Source organism: Stigmatopora nigra, chromosome 18 (genome assembly GCF_051989575.1).
Source record: "Stigmatopora nigra isolate UIUO_SnigA chromosome 18, RoL_Snig_1.1, whole genome shotgun sequence".
Lineage (NCBI taxonomy): Eukaryota > Metazoa > Chordata > Actinopteri > Syngnathiformes > Syngnathidae > Stigmatopora > Stigmatopora nigra.
The window spans coordinates 6,922,678-6,944,396 of record NC_135525.1 but is presented as its reverse complement, the minus strand read 5'-3'; the positions used below and the strand labels follow the sequence as shown (position 1 = coordinate 6,944,396).

The 21,719-nt window shown below is 38.5% G+C and overlaps 1 protein-coding gene across 4 annotated transcripts in view; it reads left to right on the top strand.

Annotated features, from left to right (window-relative positions):
• vti1a (vesicle transport through interaction with t-SNAREs 1A) overlaps positions 1-21,719 on the top strand; it is an 86,376-nt gene that overhangs the window by 14,650 nt on the left and 50,007 nt on the right. For 2 of the 4 annotated variants that reach the window (XM_077738687.1, XM_077738685.1), the window contains exons 4-6: positions 1,617-1,694; positions 6,242-6,262; positions 11,028-11,112. In XM_077738687.1, coding sequence (XP_077594813.1) covers positions 1,617-1,694; positions 6,242-6,262; positions 11,028-11,112 — 184 coding nt within the window. The remainder of the gene's footprint in view (positions 1-1,616; positions 1,695-6,241; positions 6,263-11,027; positions 11,113-21,719) is intronic. The other 2 variants (XM_077738686.1, XM_077738688.1) reach the window with 1 other exon arrangement.

The following is a 21,719-nucleotide window of genomic DNA, read 5'->3' as shown; positions in this document are numbered from 1 at the left end:
TGCCATTTCTCTTTGATTCTAGCCCACCTTCCAAAACACCAAAACAGCAACATGTAGTGGGCCGTGTGGGAGGTGGTACAGGGGGGAATGTTGCCGGTATGACTACGACTGGTTAAAAACTCTGCTGTCGCCGCACTCTTTAGTTTAAGAGGGCACGCCGACACATTGTTTTTCCACGGGCTGGGCTTCTGTAAACAAGCACTACGTTTCCAACCCACTCCTCCAGCCTTGTGTGAATTGTGTGTCTTATTTTGCCCCCCCTCTCACCTTCATCTCTCCATACAAACTCCTTTCACACATTTTGGACACGACTTATTGTCAAGACTATGTCTGTCTGTACACAGAGAGTCACCAGGCAAACCCTCACCATTGGCTGATGAATTATTCCCTGTCTAAGTCCCCAGAATTGGTGTTATCAACGAGGTTGCCAGTGCACTGGGATGACAGCAGTGACAGCCCTCCACCCCCCACACACACACTCCCAAAACACCTTCCTCCAGTGCCCCCTCCCAAGAAAAGATTTAGTGCTGACAAGTGCTACTTCCTTATAACACAGCCCCCTGTCCCACTGACTCGACATGCTTACAAGATAGGATTTTATTCATGTTGGCACCACCCCTGTGGCATAAGTTTACCCTGTACACTAGATCAACCTCCCCGATCCAACAATCCCCCTCCCCTCCACAACATGGACCACTTTGGCACCATAGTATGTTTTTATCTAACCTTTTTTTCCCATGTTATAAGACAGTGTCACACATTTTTTATAGCATGTAATATTTACACTTACACTCCCCATGTCATTATAGATGACATCCCCATGTTTATGTATCACACTAGTAATTTTCAACAAAAAACTAAAAATTGCAGTCCTCTTGTTATTGTTTTTTTAAATTGAAATTGTATTTTTCTTTTAATTTACACATCTGTTCCTTTCACTTCTACTGCTATGTTTATATTTTCAGTGCCAAACAACAGTTTGTCCCATTTAGTATATAAAAAAACATATATGTAGGAAATATACTCATCACACACAAGAAAAACACTATTTATTTGAGGACATTGTCATACATATGATAAATAATTATGACTTGTTTCCATTATTTGACCATTGTTTTTTTTTTTAAGAATATAAAACATTTAAAACTTTTAAATTAACTAAAACTCTCACTTGGATGCACACCAATGTCAATGTCAGCCAATAACTACAATTATACTGTCCTATAAAGGATTTATTTGTCATGCCTGATTATTATTTTTTCCCCATTTTATGGTCCTTTTTTTGTTAAATCTAAGACTAGTCCACTGTAAATTCCCAGATTTTCTACAAACTCTTAACTCATAGAGTTGTCCAAACCATTAAAGCTAGATGCACATCAACCGCCATTAATGGCAGCCACAACAAGTCCAAATGTGTTTTTTTAAATTATATATATTTATATATGTATATTCTATACGTCACCCATTTCCATTAGGGGGCCCTCGTGTCTAAGCAATGCTTCTTATGTTACCCTTTTCTTCTTTTAAACATTTCAAAACTAACTCCTATTTCTCCACTTGTCTTTCCATTTTGCCACCCCTCCCTCCCTCTCCACCCACCCCCTTCTTCTCGGCAGAAAAGGTCACGTATCGCCTACAGTGACGAGGTGCGCAACGAGCTCCTGGGGGATGACGTCGGCTCCTCAGAGAACCAGGTGAGGCACTAATCACCCCCGGCCCGACTTGGCCACCGGTGTGGGAGGCCGACTTGGGCCCCTGGGGGGGGGGTCTGTCGCCAGATCTGAGGACGGTAGGGTATTGTCACCAAGTCATGCGGAAGCAACACTGTTTAATGCAAAGCTGGGTTCGACGTGGGGCATGGGATCGACCAGATTGCGAGCACCCACACATGCACGCCCCGTATACACAATGCAAAGCGTTTTTTCAATACCAAAACGCAGTCGCCCCGCAGCTGGGTGTCGCCCGTAAGGGACCCTCTCGCACAAAATGATGAAATCTGTTTCTACAGACATCTGCGAATCAAACAATGGAAAATTAATTTGGATTTTGTCGTCATAGTTGTCATATTTACCTAAAAAATGTTTAGTCGTTTCTTCAATTTTACTTTTTTAGCAGAGAATGTCAATGATTTTCATTTATTTTAATCATTTTTAGTGCAAAATCGGGTTACTGTAATACTATTAATACATTTGAAATATTTAGGATGCATTTTGGTACACACAAAACTGATACAAAAATGGTAAAAGGCCTCTTTATTTGTTTTTTGGATTCTTTGCTTTGCATCTAAAATATATTTCTAAGTGTATTCAAAAATACGAGTTTAAAAATACTGCAAACGTACTTAAAAGCAAAGCATGAATCTAAAGTTACAAACATATACGCATCTTTTGACTGATTATTCAAAGGTGAAACATGCACCAAAACATTTCCTCTACACAAAACAGGAATTTGCCTTTTTTCTTCTTCTTTAAAGTAATCTAAATCATGTCTTTTGAGAAAACCTTCATATAAACCACAGTATTTTTCTTACAGTTGTAAATTATTCATTCACTGTAATTTGGTTTGTGGCCTTTAAAGTATAGAATCGGTCTCTTTTTAAAGTGTTGTTTTGCAGTCATTTTTAAAAGATAAAAACCTACCCTAAACACACACACACATCTTAAAATATGGATCATCGTTCTAATTATTAGACTATGACAAATCCAAATTCAGAAGCACATGAGCCCAAAATAAATGGGAATATATTTAGAAGTAAAAAGTAAAATATGTTGATTTTTTTTCTTCTTTTAATGTCTTATTACCATTTCAATGATGAACTACCATCTTCCAAACATATGTGCCGTACCGAGACACATAATTGATATGCATATTTTCCTGGCAAATTAGTAAGACACAAAAATGACGTGCTTAAGTCGAAAGGAGATTCGCTGTCACCGATGTCAAGTTGAGACACTGACGGCCGCCGATCAAGGAGAGAAGAGACAAAAAAGAAATAGCACGTCGTCTCGTTTGGAATCTTATTCATCTTGCTTCTAATAATAGCTTTATATGCACAGTTCTGCAAAAAATTAAGAGATGAATGCATAATTATCTCTTGCTCGGATTTTTCCTCAATTGGAAATATTTGTATTTAAAAGGTTAAAATACTCCAAAATGTGTAGTTATCATTTGTAACTTTCATTATTTTTACAGTTTATATTAGTGTAAAGAAGAAGGATAAAAAGGCATCTTTAACTTACCACATTGAATTAGAAATGGCATCTATAATGATATTCTTAATAGAATAATTTGTCCATAGTATATAAAATATATACTTTGCTTGTATTTGCATTTTTTGTTTATAAACAATTACTTGTTTAGAATAAAAGCTCACAAATTAACAATGAAAATTATTTTTAATAAAGGTCAGTTTTTATTATTTAAAAATAAATAGATACATAATTTAAAAAAAGACTACATTGCTCAGGCTTAACAAAAATTAAAAATACAAATTCACATGTTCATGTTGTTTATTTTAATATCAAAACAAAAAAACTATTAAAGTTTAGTTATAATTTTTATTCATGGAATGACACATTTTTCCTGGAAAAAAATCAATGACAAATAACTTTTACAAATAAACAGTACTTTATTTTCTGTATTGATCTATGACAAAGTATACAGTTGTACTACAACCATTTTGCGTTTAAAAATATTTTTCCAATAATTCCTGACTACTCACAACTTGGCTATTTATTTTTTTCAAATTTTCTTCATCCCAAAAAAAAAAAGATAAGAGTGACAGCAGAGAGAGAAGACAAGAAGTCAGGGGCAAAGTGGGGTCATTTTAATTGCTGCCAATGTGTAAAACCAGGGTCAGGACGGGAATGGCGTAGCCCCTTTCGCCTCATCCGATCATTACCGCTCACAAATATGCCGGTTACAAGGCAAAAGGATTTCCAGCTTAAGTAAATAGGCCACCGTTGTAAGTTGCGATAATGGCTAAAGGACGATTTAATAGACTCGGACGTTTCTTCGTTATCTCTACGCCGGCAGAGACGGAATTGGCACTATCACATGCTAGGCACATTTTTTTTTTCCCCCTCCTCTTCGGCTTTTTTTTTTCTTTCTCCCACACACACGCACACATAAATGCCTCACCGAATAGTTTCGATTTCAGTCGCAGCAGAAGGCTCGGCCACGAGAGATTGCGCCAGTTTCAGCCGGCACCAGCCAGATTTTTCCCGAGCTACAAAGGAGCCCATTACCACTTGTGTCGAATTCTACGTTGGGGTAGAAGATGGCGGTGGTGGTGGTGGTGGGGGAAAGGGAAAAAAAAAAGAAATCTTTTGTTTGAAAAAAAAAATTCGCTGATTATCATAACAGAAAAATTGCAGCAGTGCAATTTTGAATGCTGGCCGAGGCCCGACTAGTTGGCACCTCAAAAACGGCATAATTACGACATTCACGCCATTCCACAATGCGAACGATGGCGTTGGCTTACGCTAAAGACGCCGTAGGCCAAGAAAAATCAAGCTTAAAAAATAAAAAGCACACATCTCACTCAACCAGGCTTTTGTGGGAGTCCTCCCCGTGAGGATTGGCAATCAGTCAGGCGGCACAAACCAGCCAAGAAGTTTTGTTTGGAAGGCCATTGAGCAATCGGAGGATCTGCTACTCTCCAATAAGCTCCCCCACCACATCGTAACACTCTTTAGTGTCGTTTTAAACTTTGCCCTTTTAAATAAGCCAACCTTGCTGTGCGGATTTAAGTAGCATCTTGTTAGCCAGCCTTTAATAAGATGCATATTTATACTTGTTTGGAGGAGTGGTTAGTGCGCCACAGTTCTAAGATCGAGGGTTCAATCCCAGGTGGGTCTTTGGGAAGTTGGGGAAGGCATTTTGCTCCTGTGCTTGCATGGGTTTTCTCTGGGTCCTCCGGTTTCTTCCCGCATTCCAAAAACTTGAAGGTTGGTGTAGTTCAGGGGTAGGGATTGTACGGCTCGAGAGCTATATGTGGCTCTTTCCATAGATCTATATGGCTCTCCACTAACCTGTGAGGTAAAATATGGAAAACACTAGTGAGAGAACTGAGTCCCAAATGCACCAATGGGAGCTTCACGTTGGCATTGAGGCACATTGTGAACATTCTGTTGCTAGAAAATCTATGAGACATTGTGAATTTGGAATATACAATTTATCACTTGTCTCTGACCTCTTCAGTTAGTTTAAAAAGCTGTTGCCCGCTCTTTACCTGGAGCACCAAAGAAGGAGCACTTGACTTCCACTCTAGAAACCCTCTACTTCCTTTAAAATGATGCCATTTAGAATGTTTTTATCTTCTCTTCAGGTTTTATGTGTGCTTGATCTTGGGTTTAACTGCAATAGTGCGTAACAAGTATTGAGCTGTCCAAATAACATGGATGCTTTAGTTGTTGTTGTTTTTTTAACCTATTTTCAAGTACGTAATCCGTTTTTTAGCCTAAATATTCCATATTGTGTTTCTAATTTACCCTATTAATTCATTTATGGCCAACTTGTGGAATTAGGGCACTTTTGAGCAAAAATAATTAGAATTTTGTACATTGTTTTAATAACATCTGATTACAGACAGCTATTTTCCAGCCATTTGACTCCAATTGAACAATTTGAGCAGCAACAGTTCTATAAATTTTTGTTTAGATGGAGAAAATCTGTTTAATGCAGCACTGCTTCACTTTTTCCCCCCATGAAATTCATTTTTGAACCACTTCAGCACATCTTTTATTAAATACATTTATGACTAAGACTCCTGTGCCATGAAATTTGACTACGTAGGCAAAACCCCATTGTGGAGAATTTACAGAAATGACAGCTGAGAAACAGTAAAGTTCATGTTATGACACTTTTTCAACATAATCTAAGCGCATAGTATAGTACTTCCTTTTCTCTGGCAACATGATTTTCAGTGACTTTCTGGGTAATGTTAGCTGATCCTGCCAAGCGAGCGATCCACTTCCTTGCTGTTGTTTAATGTGACAGTGCAATGACTTGATCTTTGTTTGTTCAACCCTCCCAAAAAAGTCAGCGCTCGACTGCGTTTAGCACGTTTGTCTGCTTATTTCTGAGCGCTCGGTGTACAAAACAGAAAAATCGTCAAGGTTAATTTCTGTGCGCCAATGCATGATGGCTTCCGCTTCCTGGAAATGCTTCTTCTCATTTTTCTTTTTCACTTTCTCTCTTCCAATCTCTCCATCTTTTTGCCTTGGCTCTCGTGATGCAGTTGATAAAGTTACGTGAGGAGGTAAGTGCTTCTCTGAAAATTTAAATCGATTTTTTTTTCTGTCATTAACCCTTTGCTTGAAATTGAAATTTTCATTTGCCCTCTTAGTCTGTGAAAATTAAATTTGGCTCATTTGGACACACTTTGGTCTGATTGAAGCTCTTCAAGGCCAAATTAAAGATAATTAATTCACAATAAGACTTCCTTTCTCTTAAATGTAAGAAAGTGGAGAGTTGGGAAAGTACGACAATTAATTAGTCCACAACTTGGTCAATGAAATGACTTTTTTCCCATTTTAGTTCCTAAAATTAGGTGTTTGTTTAGTTTTGAAAATCACATTACTTTTTGTAATTACGAACAAACTCTCACCCCAGAGACTTTCCCTTTAAGATTGGTATCCTAAATTGTGTTTCATTGTGCCATTATTGTATAGAAACATGTATAATGCTGATAAACAACCAGAAAACACCACTAGAATTACCATTTTTTTGGTATGTTTAAAGCTATACATTGCCAAATGCAGTTATATGGAAGTAAAACATTTACTGTAATACATTTTTAAAGACTTTCAAATCCAAACATGCCTCTGCATTTCATGAGCGCATTTCATGAGATTTATTTGAGATTATAATACTTTGCCATATTGTATTTTGGCCCATCCAACTGTAGAATTAAAGAGCTAATGCATTACTTGGTAATTATGATATTTGGTATTTGGCATTGACCTCCATCATTGCAGACTATGACACAATGCAAGCAAATTGTGCAATACAATACATATTTACTTTTCATTTATTTGGGCTAACCCAGTTCAAGTCCTGCGAGGCATGACTTTTCATCCGCCATTGTTGTATTGTAGCACCTTAAATGTTGCATTTGCTTTCTATCCTTTCACCATCTCTCGAGTTGTGCTCCTTTTCAAAGCCATTCATAATTCATCAGTGGCAACCCAAACAGGCCCAGATGCTCATTTTTTTTGTTTTTTTTACTATTGGAGTTTGTCTGTCTTCCTCCCACACTTTTCTTAATTTCCTACTCGCTTCGAGGTCAGGAGACACCTCGCATTTACCTCACCTGTCGACTCCTTTTTTCCAACGTCTCCGTCGGCGTAATCGGCCTCGATTTGGGTGCCCCCTTTTCGCATTTTTCCGCCGCCAGTCTTCAAAGCCTGGCACAGCTTATATGCACTTAAGCCTAGCTTTAAAGAAGGAAAAAAAACTATACTTTTTTTTTCTTCTTCTTCACCCCTCTCTTTTCAGCTGCAAAACATGTTTAAATATTTAGCAGCCATATTCACAGCTGTTTGACACTTGTAATTCCTCGTCTTACAAGTCCCAAACAAACGGCGCGGAAGATCACACAGTCAGCCTGAATCACAGCTGTCATCATTATTCACTTTGACTCAAAAAAAAAAAAACCCTCCTCTACCGCCCCTTATTGAAATAATAAGAAAATCATCTGAACTTTGGAAAATGGTGATAGAAACCGCGCGTGTTTGATATTGGGAGGAAAAAAAAGGGCAGGAAAGCGAAAAAAAGAAGAGGAGGGAAATCTTTTGAGCTCCAGTTGAATTGTTCTGGGGCTCTCTGTTAATAACTTACAACTGAGGAACGCTTTATGCGCCAAAAAAAAAAAAAATAACAACACAATTTTCCTGCCTCCTCAGAAGAAATTGTAGGTGTCAGATGAAAAGACGATGTAAAGACAGAAAGGCGGTTGCACTCATATTTACTCAATATTTATCCTATAATGTATTTAAATGCTCTGTGTGGCGTCTTTGAGAGGTTTTTTTTCTGTCCTCAAGATTTGAAATCAAAGATTGTTTTTGTATGGCTGAAATACAGCTTTCAGTTTGGGCCTTCTTATATTATTAGCCAGAAAGGAGAAAGCTATGAGTTACATCACAATTCTCACAATTCATCCATTTACAGTATCGTTATTGAATATTACCATTTTTATTGATTGTCTCAACACTGTAACAAGAATGTTAACAAAATATTAATATTAATATTATCAATTTGGATCGATATATTGACTATTATCTAAAAATCTGAACAAAGTAATCGACACAGAAAACATCAATCAACATCGTAATCTTGTAAATGCAGTTTATTAAAAATATTTTGGGGTATTTCAAATGCTACTGCAACATCCTTTTGCACACTTGGTGAAATATTGATCTAACGACAATTCCCTTTGACAACTTTTTATCATTTTCCTAAAATACATAAGGCATACTTTAGCATCAAACTGAGCAAAATCCCGACTTGTGAATACTCTGATTACATAGCCTGCTTTTTTAACGTAAATTTATTTCGTATCCGAAGACCCAGTTTTCCCATTGAGGCCATTATTTCATATGTAGAGGAACCACTGTACTATATCAGACCATTGTAATATTAGTCATTTATATCCCTAACATAATGATTAAAACTACGAAAAACACATCCTACATATTGACATCAAAATATTCCCCACCTGTTGTATCATTACAATCATTTAATGCAAACATTTTGCATAGTTATCATTCCATTAATAACTGCCAAACATTCTGAATCATAGAGTAGCACAGACTACTTATTGTCAAGCCTTTAGAGAAGTACTTATTTATTTTTAACCATTTTTTTCCCTTCCTCCTGCAGCCTAGTGTCACTATTATCAGCGTCACAACGTATCATTATTACATTCTTAGCGACTGAACCCTCAGTCACCCTTTCGCCTGGGGTTCTTTCGCCGTCTAACTTGGGGCGCATTATTCTTAATGATCACACACACACACACACACACACAGTACTCTGCTACCTCTAGCGCACAACCTCCTTCCCTAAACCCCCCTCCAAATGAAGGAAGAGAAGCGAGAACGATTCAGGGGGAGAATGCTTTGAAGTGGCTTCCCATCGCAAGCGAGTCTGCCGGCCGTCTCTCCCCGAGACGTGTCACCTTTTGCCAAGAGGGAATAGAAAAATCACGTTTCCAATGGTAATGATAACATACTAATCACTTGGGCTTCTTTGAAGAAGCCTAGGGAGTACGCTACTCTGTCAATGTGTGCCCGTACACGCACTGCAGCCACGGTCGAGGTGTGTTGGCTTCAATGTCGCGCGTCAATACGTCGCCATCTCGCCTCTTCCGCGGGGGCTCATTATATAGCCCCAATGCGGGGTTGTCTCCATCCGCCAAAGTTGTGCGAGTCACCCTCCATCGCCTCCTACTTCCAAGCCAAAAAACAAGTCACTTCCTGCCGTTTGCTCCCCCCCACACACACATCTTTTGCCCTGCCCTCACTTTTAGCAACAGATAAAAGCATCTTCAGCATTTGAAATGACTTCTGAGTGAAGTCAAGGGAAAATGGTTGTTCGAATACAGAGACATCTTGGAGTTACTAAGTAAATTCTTCTCTGCGTAAGCACATAAATCAAGATCCTCATACGTTATTTTGAAATCATTTTTGGTAACCAATACAGATTTTGATACTTGACTAAGACGTCTCAACAAATGCTGATATCACTAAATGGTGAAATACGATTGAAAACATGTTTATGTTTTGTTACTATATATCTTATACCTGTCAACCTATACATCTTTCCCATTCTTTGAGCATTTTTCTTTTCTTAGCCGTATAACAACTTTTTTAAAGTACGTTTTTGTGAAAAACACTTGTTTTACCCATCTCGGCTATAATCCGTCTTGGTCACTGGTAGCAGACAAAAATGTCATCATTGACTGCTAATATCGTCATGCTATAAGAAGCCTTTTCACTATATAGATATAGCGTGTCAGCAAGCAATGTACTCATACAAAGAGATCTCCAGAATCTTGAATTTAGTAGATCAAAAAAAGTTTAAGTGCACCCTATGTGAGTAAAAATGTGCCTTGTTGCATTTGTCACTTAATATGACACGATTGGATATATTTTGATTTGACCTCACCCCCTAAAAACAAGCCACCACATCTACATTATCCATCCATCTCCTGCCCTGTCTTTTAGCTACTAAAAAGCCACTCCGCAATTTTAAATGACATCTGTCAAGGCGATGGAAGCCGACTTCCCTCCATCCCTTTCCTCTTATTGTCAAACTTTGAAAAGTATCTCGACTCATTTCCAAGCCGCCACCGCCCCCTCCTTGCGTGTTTTTTCCCATTTCTTCTGAGTGATTAGTTGATACGTGTTTTGACAGCTAAACCCAATCTCCAGATTTTACGTCACCCCCCCATGTCCCCTTCGCTTACGTGTTGGGCATCAACTCGTTTCATTTGTTTCTGAATGTGGAATGCATAACACATGAAAAAGGCCATCAAAAGCGACCATGTTTGTGTAAACAGATTCTGGTGTACTTGGAATTCTTTGAGTCTGTCCTAGTGAAGGCAGTGGGGGAAAAAAGCTAGTGTTATTGATTTTGTAAGGTGACTGCTAATGTAAGGAAATTGATACTCATTCCCAACTGCATCAATACTGCGAGAGATAACGATATTGGCATTTTCAATGACCCCTACTAAGGAAATTCTCCAAATTACTTTTGGTAGCCAAGTGCGGCCCCTTCACATTGTCGTCACTGTCATCCCCGACATGCATGCGTTTGTTATTCCATCAGCATCTAAACACATTGTCATCCATGAAGGTTATTGGCAACCTCATGGCTGTTTTGCATCGTCCCCACAGACACACTCAGTTTCCGCGTTTAAGGTTTGGCGGCCTTTTTCTTTTGAAATGCGTCCCAGTGCTTTTGCAATCAACGTTTATGTTTTTTCCTCACGCATCCTCCTTTTTTTGTTGTTGTTGTTGTAGAGAGCGCATCTGTTGGACAACACAGAGAGGCTGGAAAGGTCATCACGACGACTAGAGGCCGGCTACCAGATAGCGGTGGAAACAGGTACGCATTCTTGATTGGGGTTTTTTTTGTGTTGGAAGGGATGAGTGAGCGACAGCAAATTGGCTCGCTCATATGGGAGGTGGGTGGAAATGTGTGTTTGTGAGGAGGGTGGAGGGGGGGGGGTGGTGTTTGGCGGAGAAGTATATAGAAAAAAAAAACAGGTTCCTTGACGCCTGATGACATTTTCGGGTGCACATCAAAGGTGAGGTAGACTGGGAGAGAGAAAACGAGCGACATATCCAAAAGAGGAAAATTCATGCATAAGCTACGCCACAGTGGGTGCGCCTTTTTTTTTTTCGATGAGTGCAAGCGCGTGCGTTGCTATTGTGTTTATTTGAGAGCGGTTGTTTTTATTTTACCTTTCTTTCAAGGGCCCTTTCAAAAATATACTTCTTAATTCAGATGTAAGAAATTCTAAAAAAAAAAGGTATCTGTAGAATAATGTTATTAATGAGATTGTTATTTTCATCGGAGTATAATTCTTCATTTCTGAAATAGATTTAACCAGTTGGTTGGTGTATGGTTCTTTTTTTTCCTTTTTTTTTCGTCTCACTTCCTCGCCGAAGCGTATTCCTTCGAGATGTATCAAAGCCGACTTCTTCAAGTGTCGTTCCATGGCTTCCCGTTGTAGTTTTTCAGAAAGTTTGTCAATTTACACTATAAATGGCACGCATTCAACATTGACACATTTAATAATTTAAGTCATGGAAGGACCACAGACTTTTCATGTTTCCTTCTTCGCTAGTGAATGTATTCCGAGATTCATAAATACGAACTGAGGACTTCTTAAAAATGCACGTAAACCACCGTCGTTGCCTGTGCTGTGAATTCTGCGAAAGCCCCAACAAGCGGAGTGCTGAGATGTTCTTTTTTTTTTTTATAAAACATGTTTTTATCCGATTGGCTCAATGTTGGGGGTAAAATCTATAGGTGAATAATCACATTAAAGTGCCAATGACAGCGATAGATGAGTTTAAATCGCCACACAAGGAGATAGAAGCACAAAGTACTGACCTTTAGTTCCACCAACATCCAATACCTTTGTTGCTTGATTTTTTTTTAACGATATGTGCTTTTTAAATTTATTTGGAGCTGATTGGCAGCATTCAAATTGATTTAGAAATGTCTCCTAACTTGGAAAACGCCATACATAACTTAACTTTATTTTTGATTGGTTGTGTATTAATGACAACACAAGGCAGGCCGCAATCTGGAAATCTTGAATTTTATAGAGAATTGCTGGAGTCTATCCCAGCTAACTATCCCGACACTGGTCGCCAGTCAGTCATAAGGCACTAAAACCCATTAAAAAAAGTGTTTTTCTTTTTTAATTTAACAAATACGATTTTTTACTACAGAGATACACATGATAAGCTAAATGTGTCATCTATATATGCAATACAACACCAAAAAAGTCAACTTATTGACAGCCAGTGTCATGAAAAACTCAAATTCCAAACTAAATCATTCATTAAAATAACACTGTACCATTTCCTATAAGACATTTTGAATGACATGGGTCAGTCCGCACCTTTAGAGCCCACCTTCGTTTCCTTTGAGCCTCTGTCACTGACAACCGACTCATCTGACAAAAATATCGCCACGGTCCCGCTTGCCCCAACGACGGGGTGTGCCAGTCGGTTGTTTGGTCGCAAGGGCAAGGGGGAGTCAATGCTTCGGCCCCTCGCGTTTAATCCGTGACCCCTCGCTTTACTCTGCTGTCGATATCAGCCCTCCGCTCAGCTGCACAACCTGAAATGGCGACGCCTGCTCGGGTCAAACGCGCAATGCATCGGCAACAAAGAACAAGGGATGCGGCGGGAATACATGCACTTCGAATAGAATCGAGAATTAAACTGTGTGTTTCTCCATAAACAGTGTTGTCAAATATTTATGATAGTTTAGGTGATAATAGTTTTTGGAATAGTAGTTTGTTTTATTTGGAAAGGGCAACTTTGAGGTGTTTTGTTTGCGTAACTTTAAACTTTAGTCTTGTTTTTACAAAACCATTACATTGTTTTGTCCTTTTTTAGAACTTTTTCTCCTTTAACTGCCAGCTTGGCTCTATTTTAGGAAAGGCAACATGACTAGTTGGTTTTCTTTATAGGAAAGTGAGGACTGAATTTGTTGTCCTATAAGTGGAGGTTTGAAAATACTGTTGTTTAGAACATGCAACTTCCATAATTTCAATTGTTCCAATATTTGCTACTCTCCTTTTTGTTGAATTGTTCTAATATGCTGATGGGTAGATTATATTGGATATTTTTTAAGCTAAATCAACAAGTGCCTTTACTCTTTTCAACAGAACCTTTTTTCAGCATTGAATATATCATTTTTTTTACTTAAAATGAACAAAACAAAAGCTTGTGATTGTGGTACTTAAATTGGCTTCCCATAATGCCTAGACGTGGTTATGGTATTGTATTCAAAGCTCAAAGTTGTGCAATGACACTGCATGCCTTTGCAGAAATGCATTTGACCGCAGAGAGAAACCTTAAACAAAAGACTTTTTTTTAAAAACATTTAAAAGAACAAAGAAACAGTGTTGAAATACTCCTTGGTATTTTTTTCCTCCCGACATCTCTCGTAATGACCGCCAACAGAAAGCCAGGATGCTTTTTGGGTCAGATTTATAGGGAGGAAAGGGCTACATTTGTTCTAAGCAAAAGACAATTCTTCACAATGTATCATCATATCATTTTAGCGTTTGTTCGCTCATCCCCCCCGAAACTATTCTCAGCGTCTCGAGTGTATTTAAAGAAAACAAAGGCTTGTCAAAAGCATTGAGAGCCCTCAAAGGGATTGCGAGCACTCTTTGGACACGCGGTGCTATTTATTTATCACTAAACCATTCTTATCAACAAGGAGGCCTTACTGAAATTGTCAGGAAAAAAATGGTTAAAAAGCCACCAACTAAATATGAAGATATTGAAAAAATATTAGAATAATACATAGAATTGAAATAACATCAAATTTAAACATCCTTATTGGACTTTTCCTATTTACAATAGAATAGCAGATGTCTTTTCATTAAAACAAAGCAATTAGACTTTCACCCTCTTGATTATTATACATTTTTATTTTATTTCCTTTTTTTAACTGTCATAATGTATTTTTTTGTAGTACTCTGTCATAGCTAAAAGAATTGTTTTGGAATAGGCCTGTAATCTATCCAGATAGTGAAGTGGGGAGACAAAAGACTTGCATATGAAAGTGGTCAGGGACTGGAATCAAACTGAACACAGCTCATTAGGGATTGATTTCACTCCCGTTTCGATAAACTCAGCGGTTCGGGGCTGTGGGCCCTCTGGGGTGCCCCCCACCCCTAAAGTTCATGGCGTGCCAGGTAGAGAGCAGCACCGCGGGCCATCAACTTTATTAGGATGGCAGATAAGCTGATTAGAGCTTGTCAATCAAAGGTGCCAGCGACTCACAATCACAATCGGGTTGTGAGTGGAGGGGGGGGGGGGGGGTTCTTTCCCTTCTCTTCTTCTTCTCTATCCCGATTTTTTTTTTTTTGGTCATAAATCATTGAAGCGAGCAACAAAGTAGCGGCAGCATTGCAGGCGAAACTAAGCGAGCTCGCGTGAGGATGCTGTGATGATGTGACGATGCTATTAAAGGCCACATCGCCGTGTTTTAAATCGCTTTGATAACGTGCGGCGACGGGGTCCGATTAGTCGGCCTCACACCGAAACCATAGACGTCCAAATCATTTGAACTGGAAAAGCTAGTGGTGAATGAGTATGTTTCAATCACTGATGACGTATAATGTATTTGGACTTGAAGGGATGGCAGCAAATCGCTGCCAACCCTTCCAGGTGCCAATGGCAGAAAATTTAGGAGATTTAAAAGGGTATGCCATATCTGTAGGTACTTAATAGATTATTTCATAAGACAACTACACTTTTATTTCTCTCATTTTGACCCAAATACTGATTTTTGGATTTTTTATGTTTTGTAAAAGACTTGTTTATCTTTAGCCTGCAAAATATGACCCATACTTGGTTATCTGCTGCAGGGTTCAAATAAGGTGGCAAAAAATAATGTTAATGTCCAAAAAATATAGTATAGTAATAGTAGTGTAGTCTCTTATAGTAATTTTGATCATCAAACCATTTTTCTTTACACATTTCTAAGAAAATGACTTGCCAGTGCCCATCCTACAAGACTGTTTGCCTTTTTATTGACTAGCCGACATAACTAATCTATTGTCAACGTTTTTAATAATTGCTTAATCACTTAGTGATATTGTCCAGTAAAAAGACGCCTAAGTCCTCTTCTATAAACCCCTCAAAAGTAATCAATCATCTTTAATTTCTGTAGTGCTTGCAAACAGATCATTTTTGATGAATCACAATAAGATAATTGTCATCATCTGCTTCAATAAAACAATAAACAATACAAGTGACAGTTTTTAATGCACAGTTTTCAATTCTACTGCACTTTGTCAGCTACAATTTGAACTCCGGATTAATTTAAAGGCAATTCATTGTAAATCCCCAAAAAAACAATTAGTAATTGTTTGTGGTAGCCTTCTTATACTATCATAATGATTTTCTGCAATTCATAACATTTACACCATTTATCCATCCGTCCTTTGCTTTATTTTGTTTTTTATTAGCAAATGCAATGTTTCTTATTAGCAATAGTTACTTTTAATGCCCCTTCCGGGCTGCTACTGTTTGCAAACATGAAAAGATCTAATGCCACTAGGGATTTTTACCCAAACTTGAGTCTGTTGGTTCAGCTCTTCTCGTCCCATTTAGGGGTCCGTATGCTAGCGAGCCTTTGTGTACCCAAGGCCTTTTGTCCAGCGGCACCTCAGCCAGTGCAGTTGAAGCGTAAACAAGTTTTTTCCTGCCCCTAAATCCCTTGTGGAACAGCTGAGTCCTAGGGTGTCAAAGATAATGGCGATTTATTGCAATGCGAAGCTTTCTCGTTGCCCCCTTTGCGCCCCCTTTTCCCCCAACCCCCCCCCCCCCCCCCCCAGCACCCCACCACCATTCTTCCTACCCCTTCCTCCTCAAACAGATTAAAATTAAGCCGTAAACATGTGAGGACGGAATTAACACATTTAGCCAGTCTCCTCGTCCCACATTCCATTTTCGCTCAGGCTGATCCCCGCCACCGAAAAAGCAACGACGCCACTGCAATTTTAATGACTGGCGACTTGTTTTTTTGAAGTCCACATGAAAAAAAAGAGAAAAAAAAACATCCGCCCGCCGTTTGTGGCGGCGCTAGATATGGCGGGGGCTAAGGCTCGGGCCCGTGATTGGCGGGGGCCCACGCGCCGCCGGCTCGGACTCCGGGGCTCCTCGATAGCATCGGTGTCATTTTCCTCTCCTCGATAAGACGCCTTGCTGACAAGGTCCGATTAGGAGGAGGGGCGGGGGGAAATAATTACAGCGACGCCTTTCATCCGTCGATAAACAGCACACCCGCGGCCGGATTTTTTTTTTTTTTTAAAGAGCTGAAGCATATACATTCAGGAAATAGAGTTAACTAAATTTGAAGAAAAACACACTCACCGCCCCTCCCTCTTCAAAACATTTTTTTTTTCGAGGCCTCCCTTTTTATTTTAGGCGCAAAAATTCAAGCTGTGAAATATTTACGTCCTCGCTCTGGGCGCCATTAATCTAACAATTATCAAATGACGCCGTATTCTGTCTGAACGCACAGTGCTGTATTCAGGCGGCATACAAAAAGAGTCATTTATTATGCTATACCTCAAGGAGTGTTCTTTTTTTTTGTTTTTTTTTTAAACAGGCGAATGAAAAGTATGCTCCTTGGAATTTGAAAAACCGTAATGTGGAACAGAGAATAAACAGAAAGAGTGTGCAGAGGGGAAAAAGTCACCAGATAGATTGGAAGGGTTTTGAATTAATGGCAGGCAGGTGGCACAAAACTTGAAGAATACAATAGCTTTAGTAAATTAAAACATTATTTGGTTTTCATTCAAACATACTGTTTATCAGTTAGCAATAACGTCCTCAGGTCAGTTTGATAATCCAAAATTATCCCAAAATTAAACAAAAAAAATAGATAGAATCAATACAGTAAAAGACAATATAGATAGAATCAATGCAATAAAAGACAAAATAGATAGAATCAATACAGTAAAAGACCATAAAGATAGAATCAATATAGTAGTAAGTGACACACACTTTTCTTATTTAACTTGCCATATTTGAAGGAGCATTATGTAAGATTTGCACTTTCATTATTAGTGAAATGGCCCTAATATTTTAATAGATATTAAATAAATATGCTCTTTGTAAATACAGTTCTAACACAGTTCCCACTGGTTAAACTGATATTTTCCTTTTTGTTTTAAACACCATTTGCCACCACATTGTTATTGTTTTGATTCTGTATTTACAATCAGCAGCCTCAATATTACTAGATCATTTCTTTGTCATCGTCCAGGTTGAGTTGTAGGCTACCTATCCTAATTTTTCTACTACGTTGATGGTCAAAATTAACAATGTTATGGACCAATAGAGAAAAAAAATATAATAATCCCATCCTGTACTGAGTTTTGTGAAATACTACTGGTCTTACTGGTCTGAACAAACATTTTTGCATGTAACTCACCTGATTCTGAGGATCTGCCCGAGTCAAAATCAATTGAAAGTCCATTGTTGTCTATAGCAGTCCAATTAATACTGACAAATCTAAATACATAATCATTTTTTATCCAAATTTGATCCTAACAAAATGGCGTGATCAAGGACATCCCTTATACCTACATATTTATTATTAAGAGCATATTCTTATGCTTAATAATTTTGAAGCCTACTAAACAGGTGTGTAAACTCACAGTAAGTTAAAAGGATATCAAGAACAAACATCAAGTCCTGGCAATGACTATTTGTTGGAGGATTTAATATTCAAATATATACATTTTTAGAACCGGAGTGTCATTGAAGGGATGGAGGCAGACAAAAAAAAATAGGCGACATAGTTGCAACTGGGCCACTCCGTCGCCTGCGGTCTCGCAGCACGACTCAAAAGCGGCACTCGGCTACAAAAGGGAGAGCGTAAACAAAGCGTTTTTTTGGACACACATGCACATAGAAGGAAGGCAGCTATTTATTGCTGGGGTGGAGCCTTTTTTTACTACCGAAGTAAAACATTTCCAACTTCGAAATTGACACATTATTTTCGACAATTCTGTAAAAGGAAGGAATAAATAAGCGAATAATTTTTGTAACTATTCTAAAATACTTTCTATGAATTTTTTTATAGTCTTCAAACCAGTTTCACTTGACCCCATTCACCTGTATTTTAAAAATAAACAGATAAAGTTGTCTATTTTTAGGTTGCAATGACTAAAAAAGACCCTCTTCCTCCCTATCACACACATACACACTCCAAGTTTCCTTGCCTTGTTGCACGCAGGAGAAAAAAAAGTGTAGCATTGACCTCTAGCTGACACGGGAGAGAGCTGGAGGAGGGAGGGATGGATAGATAGATAGATGGAAGGTGGGTGGTGGTGGTGGTGGTGGTGGGCTTGGTGGAGGGGTGGGGGGGTTGTTGGGAGTAGGAAAAAAAGAAAGCCACACAGCGAGCAGAGAGCCGAGACAACAACGGTGAAGAGCGGCGCAGGGTTAAAGAAAAGCCGTTTCAGAAGGAAATGGGAGACAAAAGCCAGGACTCTGAACCCCCCACGGGCACTTTAAAGGGTCGCTACATCTAAAGGGGCTGCAATATTTAAGGAAGAAAAAAAAAACGGGAGGGGAAAACCAAGAGAGTGTAAGAAAGTAACGCAGATTGAGATGGAGATTGATTTGAAGAGGGACGGCATGCTCAAATTTAGATGTTAATATTTCTTTTGATATTCATTTTTATAATTGAATTGAATTAAAAAACAACCCTTCAATCGGAAGCAATCATTAGGCTTTTATTACTTTTTTTATAATGAATTTAATTTCATGTCTCCTTAAACTTGAACCATTGATTCAAATATATATGTATATATATAGTCTTTGTATTTAATTGTATCAAAACAATTATCAAATATACTATTTAAACGAAACAAGTAAATATGAAAGTCTCATAACCCCCAAATTCTGACTTCCCTTTATCCCAAATACAAACAAATTAAACCAATCATAAAATATGAAGTACAATTATTTATTTATGAAGATTATATATTTTTCTTTCTTTAACATACAACCAACAAGAACCTGTCAAATAAAAATAATACACACTATCATTAGGTGTAAATATATTTGCTAAAAATAATTTCACATTGCTTTTTAAAAAAATATGTAGTCCAAATTTCCTGGCATTCATTCATTATAAATCCTCTAAAAAGTCATTCTCAAAATCATTGAGTCATCAAACCAAAATTACAAAGCCTTACTCCAGCATGCTTGACTCATAAATGAAAAAAAACCTAATTTAAAAAAAGAAAAAGTTCTTTTGTTTTGCCCTCTTAATCAGTAATTCCACCATTTAACCACAAATCATTTGTCTTCCTTTCAATACAAGTGGACCCGATAGCCTCACTTTTTCAATACGACATCTTTTTTAGATGTGATTTAAAAAAAGAAAGAAAGAAAAGAAAGATACAGCAGCAGACGCAGCATCTCTGAAGTTAAAACGCCTTCAGGAAGTCACGCTAAAGAAAAAGCATCTCCAGCTTAAACGTGTGCCATTAGCTTCTTATTAATCTCCATCTTCTGAAGCTCCCTTCCCGGCGAGAACCACAATTATCCCGCGCAAACATGGCGAGGCACATTAGGCATCTCCATCTGTCCTCACGTCTCCTCAATGGGAGCCCCGAGGATCTCGAATTCCACCCCCCACCCCACACACAACCACCCCACCACCCTTCCCTCGACCCGTGTCAAAGGACCTTCCCTCCTTCAACCGTCCTGTTGCCCATCAGACGGGCTGCCCGCCTGTTTAAGGCGCCCAAGGAACATGAAACAGATTCGGGACGGGATATCAGCTGCTTGGCCCATCTGCCAGTCAATGGGGGTACGGCGGGGGGGCCGGTGTTAACCTTAGCAGCACTCGGCGGGTGCTACTTGAGCACGTCATGCGACTGGAGTCGCCGTTTTTTTTTAGGTCTGCAGAAACAAAGTGATGTTGGACAAATACGGCTTTGTCACTATGTGGGACAAATGATAACTTGGAAATATTACGGAAAGATTTTTTTACTGAGGAGAGGTTAATAGTGCAGTTTTAGACTAAAACCTTCTTTTATATTCAGGTTTCACATTCGAGGAAAGGAAAAAAAGGCTTTTTTTGCAGCTGAAAAATAACCTAAAAGGTTAAACAGGCAACCTTGAGAAGTAAAATGAAATTATTCATCCTAATGTTCTTTAAAAAAAATCATAATGTTGCGATAATAAGGGGAAAATAATGGATATAGATTTTGTTTTTGCAAACATGAGAACTGCTTTACAGCTGCTTATTGAGTAAAAAAAAACACAACCTGTATATCAGTTTGAAGAGAAAAACTTTGGTCGAAATGTTACCAAAAATAACAAAAGTATTGTAGCTAAATGCGGGAAATAGAAACAGCTTTTGTTTAGGGAACAGGGCTAGCCTAAGGTGTACTCTCCAATTGCTGTCACACACTTCGAATCACAATCCCAAAAGACAAAATTATTGTCTCAACATTCCCAATTATAACAAAACTGTTGTTATAAAACTACAGCTTAATAAAAAACAATTTTGTCTCCCTCTGACCGCACCGTTGTTGTCACTAATCTACGTCTCTTAGTTGAGACAACACAATAGGTAGACAACTGTCTTTGTTAGAATATGACCGCAAAAAAGTCAAGCACAAAATAATGGAAATCCCTCATTTTATACATGGATGGTAACTTTCAAAATACCCTGTGGCCATTGCACGTATATGTCTCAGTTGAAATGACACAATATGCATCTATTATCTTTGGAACAAAGGAACCAAAGATAGAGAGAAAGGAAGTAGTAAACTTAGGAGTTAAAACAAAGCAATATGCACTTTCCACAACCATTTTCCATATCAGGACTAAATAATATAAAGCATTGTGCCGGCTTATCTAACGAGTTTTCTGTGGATGCTCTTTTGGAAATCAGCCTGCCTCACAGTTTAAACAAAATAAGCCCCCAAAAAAGCCATGTACATTATTCATTTTGTTTCCTAATGCCACTAAATATATTGCCACATATAATAGAATGCCTTCGGTTACTTTAGAAGTACTTGCTGACTGGCAAATGTCAAAATACCCAATAAACTATAATGAATAGATCCCAAAGATTGAAATATACGAGTATCAATTTTTATAGATTGCCCATTTTGCAGAACCATAACCATCCATGAGAGGTCTTGGGGAAAAAAAGGCACTTTCCCCCCTTTACTGAGCTCTCCTGCATTCTATTCTTTGGTTGACAGGCTGCGCCCTTGAGCTGCTGTTGGAAGAACCGCCGCCTTTTCATACAAAAAAGTGCTAAAGGGGCGTACGCTTGGATGCACACACTCAATCATCATTTGTAGGAGTGTGTGAGCCCAAGTTCCTAAAAAGAGAATGCGAATAGAAAGTAGTTGTTCTTCCCTTTTCTGCTTTTCTCTATTTGCATGTGTCCTAAAGTCAAATGTTCAT